The 9262-nt window shown below is 30.3% G+C and overlaps 1 protein-coding gene across 1 annotated transcript; it reads right to left on the minus strand.

Annotated features, from left to right (window-relative positions):
• Positions 1-248: 248 nt before the first annotated feature.
• On the minus strand, positions 249-7995 carry LOC106297979. The gene is made up of 4 exons (XM_013734094.1): positions 7495-7995; positions 886-1086; positions 601-690; positions 249-449 (listed from the first exon to the last, which is right to left on the minus strand). Exons 1-4 carry the CDS (start codon positions 7993-7995, stop codon positions 342-344), a joined length of 900 nt encoding a protein of 299 aa, XP_013589548.1. The 3' UTR covers positions 249-341.
• Between the last annotated feature and the right edge of the window lie 1267 nt (positions 7996-9262).

The following is a 9262-nucleotide window of genomic DNA, read 5'->3' on the forward strand; positions in this document are numbered from 1 at the left end:
AGAGGAATCATGGAGATTAGTGAGTAATCACCTTTTGAATTCATGGGTTAGGAAGATTAAGGGTGATTAGGTTAGTTCTAGGATGTTTTAGTGTAGATCATTGTTGTTCCTTGCTAGTAGAGTATTCATAATGCATCTTCTGAGTCGGCCACTCAAAAGTTGATCAATTGGTTCGACAATCATTTATACTACAACATTTGTTTTAGGAGTCTTGAAAACTCCTAATATCAGAGTAGCTCATGCTTTACTAAAACAGAAGCTCTTGGGAAACTCTTTCAAGTTCACCTCCTTTGGGCTCTTGAACGCGTGCATCAGCCTTGATCACTAGCTCTGAGTTGGTGTTACCTCCACATTTTATGATGAATGGGGCTGAAGAACCTGGGTTGAATAGGAGGACTGCCTTCTTCCAAGTTAAGCAAATGTGCATCACCTCTCATTTGTTGTAAAATCTGATAAACAGAGCAAACTAAATTCATGAGCATAAGAACACCTATACAAAAACAATCAAAGTAACCTCAGAACTTTATCATTTAGACCTATACAAAAACAATCAAAGTAACCTCAGAACTTTATCATTTATTTACAAGAGAGATGATGTACCTTTCTTCTTTTGTGGTCAACGGACTCCAGAACTGATCGAAGCTTAGCCACTTGGCCAGCATCTTCTGCCGCCAAAGTACCAGCAATATCCTGTAGCACGGTTACATATTAGGCATCATTCCCAACGAAATTGCTCAGGATACTACCTTAGACCTCAGCATAGGCCGTGTTAAGCCAGCCACAACAACATTTATTTGCACTAATTTTCGTAGCAATGAAATCGCATACCTCCATGTGCTGCATTTGAGAAGTATATATACATGGTCTGCATACTCGGATACATACCTTCATGTGCTGCATTCTGACACGACAACAACGGCATGACTCCGACGAAGTTCTGAAAATAGACATCAAACAGACCTTGTCAGAGGGAAGATGTTGCAGCGACGACGGGACGGTGATGGAAACTACTTGAAGACCGCCGGAAATCGTGCCGGAAATCGCCTTGTCGGAGAGAAAAACGGCGCTAGGTTTTGTGATTTTAACCTAATTTCACAAAAAAGTGTATTTACATGTGGGGTACGTGACCCGGTTAGGTTAAAATTTTCCTGGTTTAAGTTTGGTTAAATTAAACTATTTTGGTTAAAGTCTGGTTAGCTTAAATTATTTTTGGTTTGGTAGACTTGTAAATAAGTCTACTATGATTTTTTTGATATTTATCTTTTATTATTTTTTAAGTATAATATATGATTTAAATTTCTTTTGTTCTTAATTCTTTTAATAGTTTTAATATATGATTTACTAAATTTCTTTTTTAATAGTTATAATATATGATTTCACATTTTTATTCATAAAAAACTAAATTTAATTTAAAAATAATATTTTTTGTAAAACCGATTAACGTAGACTGAAAAAATTATCTACAGTGAAGTAGACTTTATTGTAAGTCTACGAAACCCTAAACCACAAATCTCAAACCCTAAATATTTGCTTGATAATCAAAAAAATCCTAACAATTGTATCAAATATCAAGATTTGCAAAATAGAAACTACTCAACACTAATATACAAATTTAAATTAATAAGAAAATCTCAATCTAAAATCTAACCCTAAGAATCTAACCCTTATAGACATAACATAACATGTTAGAACATTTTGTTGTTATACCATAACCAATGTTCTAACACATGGTTACCAAATCAATATATATTCTCTTAAATTGATAAATTATATAAACTTTTAATTTATAAACCTCATATTAACCCTTATATTGATGGTTAACTAAAAATTTCACAACAAATATTTTTATACATTTTTAAAATTAAATTATTAGATCAAATTAAAATGTAGACTATATAATAAGTCATAAGGGACATAAATGTAAAATACTTTTTTTTTTGTCATAAGGGTTAAATAGTATTTTTACCACACTTTTAGGTTGGTTTTGCATTTGACTGAAAGTGGGATAAACTTTTAGGTTTGACTTGAATTTTTGGGTTGGTTATAGCAAATGTCCCTTTTTAAGTTTACAATTTACCATTAATTAATGCATCGAAATGTACAAAATGTATCTTCTTGAAACAATTTTTTTTTCTAAAACATAGATGTTTTTGGAATGGAGGGAGTATAAAATAACAAGTTTATATTAATTATAAATTTTAAACAGTAAATCATGTTTTCCGTCAAAAAATTAAAATCGGATTTTCACGCAAAAAATAGGAAAATCTATTTTTGTAAAAATCATAAAATTGAGATTTTTCACTAAAACCTTAAAATTGAGTTTTTCGCCAAAACAAAAAAAATTAAGTTTTCCCGTCAAAACTACAAATTGAGTTTTCCTGCAAAAATTACAAATTGAGTTTTGCCAAAACCCAAAAACCGAGTTTTTCTGCCAAAACCGAAAAAAGCATGTTTTCCCTCAAAAACTGCAAAATCATGTTTCCTACCAAAACCGTAAAATTGAATTTTTCCGCCAAACCTGCATAATTAAGTTATCCTCATAAAACGGTCAAACCATATTATCCCTCCAAAACTATAACCTGATTTTTTTGGCAAAAACCGCAAAATTGATTGTCTTGCCAAAGCCGCAAGATTGATTTTCTGACAAAGCCGCAAGATTGATTTTCTGGCCGAAGCTGCAAAATTGATGTTTTCCCCTAAACCGCAAAATCATATGTTTCTCGTCAAAACAGTAAAATCGGGGTTTCCATCATAATTGTAAAAGCGAGTTTTCCCACAACCGTAATATTATGTTCCTCCAAAACCGACAAATAAAATTAAGTTTTTCCACGAAAACCGTAAAATCGTGTTTTTACCGCCTAAACCGACAAATAAAATTTTATGCCACAATAGTAAAATCAAGTTTTTCCGTCAAATTTGTTAATTCTGGTTTTCCGCCAAGAATAATATCACATTTTACGTCAAAACGTAAAATCGGATTTCCTGTCAAAACCTTGAATTCAAATTTTCCAAAAAATATATTTAAATATTACATAAATGTATGGATATTTATTCATATACAATAATTAATTAACTATTAATTATAAAAATTATTTCCTTTGTAGTCTTTTTAATTAGTAATATTTAAATACTATTATAAAATAAAAATAAAACAAACAACTTAGCATTCAGATATCGTACGTAGATAAAAAAAAAATACAAACTATATCAAATATGTTATTTTCAGATGTTGGATCTCAATGCTGCAACCAAATACAAAAACGAAGTTGGCCTTAGTTGATATCAAAACTGAGTCTTCTTTTTTAACTCGCAGGTAGGAGAAACATATGATTCAGAAACCGTAAGCTAGAAACTCGGAAGTAGAGATTGGCGTCATTCTTTAACCAGGAGAAACTGCTCATAGATTAATTATCTCCACAAAATTTATACCAATAATATACTTTTTATTCTTACAAAATATTTATTTATATTGAATATATTGTTTAATAATTTTTTTTATTTTACTCATTATAAATGTTATTTTGTGTACTATTTTATAATAAAATATTGTATGTTATTTATGAGAATTACCCTTTTGTTCTTTAGAAAAATGTTTTACTATCATTTACAAAAAAAAAGAACAAATTGATAGAACTCCCTGTACTTGTGTACTTAGACCATCTTCAACCCTATCTATAATAGAGATCTCTAAAATAAAGGAAAAAATAGAGATGATGTTTTTGATCCAATGTGTTTCTCTATAACAGAGGAATGCTATATTTACCTTTATAAATAGAGGAATGCTATTTTTTCTTATATATTTAGGGGAAAAATAGCATTTCTCTATTTATAAAGGTAAATATAGCATTCCTCTATTATAGAGGAATCCATTGGACCAAAAACATTATCTCTATTTTTTCATCTATTATAGAGATCTCTATTATAAAGATGAGCTGGAGATGCTATTATACATACATCTTTGTTTTCCTTTTTACTGTATAAAACACGATAATTTTTTTTAACGTCTGATTAGTTATGTTATTACAACATTGAGAAATATTACATAGACGATTCTACAGCCGACAACTTTACCACTGTATGAGAATGCATGTCTGACTGCATCACTCCGAGCCGCGCTATGAGATCCATGTTCGATGATACGCCATGCACCATGCTAAATACCTCTTGTAATCTCTTTCCTCCATAATCTGCATAATTTACGTTCTCTGGGGTTTGAACCTCGACTTCCCGGTGTATAAAACGATAATTAAGGCTTAAGAAAGAAAAAACAAAAAAAAAGAAACAGGGAATAATCAGGGATAATTTGAAAAATACTCTAGTATTTTGAAAATTACATTTTTCTTTTTAATTTTTGAAAGCTACTCTTTATTAAACTTTCCCTTAAGCCTATTCAGTTTTTTTTTTAACTAATAAGCGTATTCAGTTTTCCTAAAAGTTAAGTTTTAAATGACTACTCAGATATATATATGTTTTGTGAAATTTAAGAAATTGAACTATACTTAAACAATAATGATGATTAATAAACCTGTGGGCGAGAAGAAAAAGAATTTATGAAACTAGAAAAAAAAGTTTTGCAAAAACGGAGGATACAAAAATCACAAAGAAGAAGACGTAAAAGACTAAGCTTGTTTTTATTTTAATAAAACGGTTAAGATATATTTTAATAATATTTAATTTGAATTAAAATGTATAAATCATGAGCTAATAACACATAATTTCAATATGGATTTTAAAATTATAAAACTAATAATAAATAAATTTTAAAATATAGTATTAATTTTTTTATTTTTTAGACTATTTGGAGTTAAGAAAAATTAAATTTTCGATATTTCTAATTATTGTCAAAGTTACAATATGGTATACATATTTCTTAAAATAGTTACATACTTGAAATCGGGGACCAATATTTCTAGAATTTATATGCGCTTACTGAACTCTAAGTAAAACTATAGCTGGTAAATATATTTTTTTCCAATTAGAAGAACTTTAGAGTGCTATAACCGCAAAATAAACTAAAAAATGTTACTAACAAAAGAAAACTCAAAATTTTAACCAAAAATAAAGAAACTACAGTATACATCACACAGACACACATATATATATTTGTCTTACAGATATACATTAAATTTCTGGACTCAGATTTATTTAACTTTTGTGGCTAATGGTGCGATGACTCATCGCAAAAATCTTACATATGTTCGTTTCCGAGATCTCAAAATTTTTTATATACTAAAAAACAAGTTATCTTACCAATAAAATTCTGACACATGGAAATGTTTAAATTTTAAAGAAAAACTTAACCGCAGAAAAAGAAAACACCTATAAACTCATCTCATCATTAAGTCGAATATATAATATAATGATGGTGACTCCAAGAAATAAATGATAATAGAAAAATATGGGAACTTGTTGACAAAAAAAAAAAAAAAAAAATATGGGAACTTGTCTCGTCTTATTTATAACTTGGTGAGAAACTAAGAATATTTTGGATCTGATTTTGTTAATCGCGTTTCAAATTAGTATAGTAATATTTGCAGAGTAAATAACTGTGGAAAAGCTTCTAAGAATTTAGAACAACATCGGTGATCTCTCACCAATATATTTCACTAAGTAATTAATAAAAAGGTAAAAATAAAAAGAGTGATGAAACTCTCAAATAATGTTGAGACCCCTATCCACTTGTTTTAATTTAAATGAACATAATTTTTAGCCTTAAAATTTAATTATATAGTTAAAAAAAAATTAATTTCAATTTCTTCTTGCAGAAAATTTTTATCTACAAAATAGATAAGTAAAGATGCTTTTAGTATAACACTATTTGAGTCTTTCCCAAATTTCCCATCTTTAAAAATAAGAAAAAAGTTGAAAGAAAAATAAAGAGACCCAAAAAGGAAGAATCATTTTAAAAAATTACAAAGTATATGAGAAATTTATGTGTGATATTACTTTATGAATAATTATTTTTACTATCTAATGAATTATATTAATACTTAAGACATGAAATACTCTATGGAAAATTATACTATTAATGTAGAAAAGCAAAATTAGATGGATAAGGAAATTAACAATAAAAGAAACTTAAGCGGCAAACTGAATGTACAGAATTATACATCAAAGCCGGAGGTAGAAATTACTTTTATAGGGGGTCATTAGAAACAAATTTGATATATAAAATCCCAATCTATATTTTAATAATAACAGATAGAACAAAATAAATTTTCCCTCCGTTTTTTAATATAAGTCCTTTTAGAATTGTGCACATAGATTAAGAAAATCATTAATTTTTTATATTTTCTAAATAAAAACATCATTAATTATTTACCTAACTACAAATCAACCAATAATAAAATAGAAGGAATATTATCATTAGTCATATAACATTAAGTGTAAATAAATTTTACATAGAAAACCGAAAACGTCATATAATTTGGAACATAAAAATTTCTTTAAAACGATTTATATTAGGGCATCTGAAATACCAAACATATACTTTACTGGGGGTCAAAGACTAATTTTAATTAAACATTTCACCAAAATCCTTCAAAACTACCCTAAAATACAATAAATATTAATTTGATAGGGGTAGTGGTTAAAATAATAAAAATTTGAGGGGTCATATATATGACCCTAACCCTTCGCTAACATCAAACGGTATACGAGCAAGCTCCGACAGCACTTTGAGTTAAGCAACTGTTCTTTCCCGCTCTTGTACCTTTTTAAGGCACCTCTCCAACATCTCTTCCTATAAAAACTATCTTCCTTACTCACACAACCTCTTCATCAGTCTTTAGTTAGCTCACTATCACGAGTAATATGGACAAGGATCGAGAAAGCCTTCAGTTTTGGTCCTCACTTCTCTACTCCCTTGCTGATTCCGACCCTAAGGATGGTCTCTTTCCCGAGATCAACAGCCCGATAATGGTGATGTCTACATCGATGGCTACAGATGTTTCGCCTAAACCTTCTAATGCTCCTGGAGATGGAGATAAGGCTGGACAGGGAAAAGCTATAGCAAACAGGAGATAAGATTATTCATGATGGTGGGCAGCGATCTGCTGAAAAACAGATTGAGGTGGTACGTTCAGTTTCTTGGATATACATGTGTGTATGAGTTATGTCTTAATACGAGCTTTATCTTATTAAATGTAAGGAAAAGAAAGTAGGTGCAACTGAAGAAACAAAGAATCTTGGTAAGAGACCACGTACTAATGAAGCTCGTAATATTGCCGAGAAGGTGAGGGCGCTCCTTTGTTAGTTTGATGCATGTCTAATAGGTCCCAAAGACTTAAGAGAACAAGAACACAAGTTTACTGCAATTTTATTTTCATATCATTCCATAAAACAATAGTTACTTAAATAGACAAAGAAAGATAACTAAATAACTGCCAAGTACGGAACATGTTAAACAAGTTGAGATGATCCCATTAATAATGGACAACACACGATGCCATGACTCTTGTTATGATCTTATCAATACTCCACCCTCCAAAGAACCTTGTCCTCAAGGTTCGACACAACATGACTAGCCTTTATGATCATGTTATGTTTCTTCTCCATAGCAACATAGGATTGTACAAGTACAACTTCTTTATCATGTAGTGGTGGAGGTTTACCAGAAACTGGTTCTTCTTGGCTGAGCTTCTTTGGTGTTGGGGTGAATGGTTCATGGCTTTGGTTTGGACGTGACGGAGCGGAATTGGCATGCCAATGTGTTTTGTGAGCAACGTTCGAGATCCAGAACTGTGCGATTAGAGCTTCATCATTAGACACATCAATGGTTTCTTTGAATAACTCATTGTTTCTTGATGAAGAAGCAAAGCTTGAACAGCCTAGAACCACCAAGCCTTCATCACCATTGATTTTGACAGCTTTGGTAATTTCCACCGGAGGACTCATGACTTGCCGGAGACGTTTGAATTCATTCATCATAACATGCTTCAATTTCTGCAACTCATCATGCACTGCAAGGAGGAGGTTGATCTTCACATCTTCCATGCTCCCACGGTTGTCAAGCTAGTCGTATGAGGACTACAAGGAGGAGGATTTTTTTTTTCTTTTTTCTTTTTGAATAGAAGTTTTGATACCACAAATTGTGGTCCGGATCAAAACAGAGATAGATAGAAGTTTTTGATACCACAAGGTGGTCCGGATCAAAAACAAAATTGTGCTTTGATGCCAGTTAAGGCTCCTCCTCAAAGCTAAGAGATTTTGCTTTGATACCAAATAATAGGTCCCAAAGACTTAAGAGAACAAGAACACAAGTTTACTGCAATTTTATTTTCATATCATTCCATAAAACAATAGTTACTTAAATAGACAAAGAAAGATAACTAAATAACTGCCAAGTACGGAACATGTTAAACAAGTTGAGATGATCCCATTAATAATGGACAACACACGATGCCATGACTCTTGTTATGATCTTATCAATGTCTATTAAGAAAACATGTTGTTCAACTTTTATCTCTCACAGCGCAGAGGAGACGCGCTGATATAAAAACCAAAATTGAGAATCTGAAGCAGTTGACACCCAATTGCAAAAAGGTGCACACCATTTGTTTACCTCTTTACTCGTTAGTTTTCATCTCTTATATTGTCATTTTGAATACAAAGATTTGCGTTTGCGTTTCTTAGTTAAAAACATGTTGCTGATATATAAAAAAAAGCTCCGTTCTGGCCAACAGATTCGGTGTAGTTAAATTTATCCATTCATAAAATACATTAAAACTACTAAAATCTTCTCTCATTTGCGTTTTTGAAATTTATATAAAATCTACCTATAATATTGTGTTCTCTTTTTGAAACACAATAAATTAACATGTAAATTTAAAAACAGCCTCTAATTAAAAATAATAATAAAACAATTGAGTTTATATTACTTATTCTCTGTTTTGATTAAAAATTTATTTGTTATATATATGAATCTGCAGAGAGACATAGCCTCAACCCTTGATTGTATCATCGATAATATACGCTGGATGAAGCATTATGTAGAAGTAAGTAAATCATTAACTTGTTATATATACATATACAGAGACATGTTTACAGTATACCTAATTAAAGTTTAATCTTGATTTTCTGGTTAAGAAAAAGGTATATTAAAATAACTGCATTTTGGTATGTAATTTTAGACAATTTCTTGTTTTTTTAAATAAAAATAAAACTAATTTCCAATAAAATTATGTTTCAGTTTCAGTTGGATTTAGTTTTGACTTTTTGTTCTCATATACGAAGTATATACACAGTTTGGTCTGGTTTGGAT

Source organism: Brassica oleracea, chromosome C6 (genome assembly GCF_000695525.1).
Source record: "Brassica oleracea var. oleracea cultivar TO1000 chromosome C6, BOL, whole genome shotgun sequence".
Classification (NCBI taxonomy): Eukaryota; Viridiplantae; Streptophyta; class Magnoliopsida; order Brassicales; family Brassicaceae; genus Brassica; species Brassica oleracea.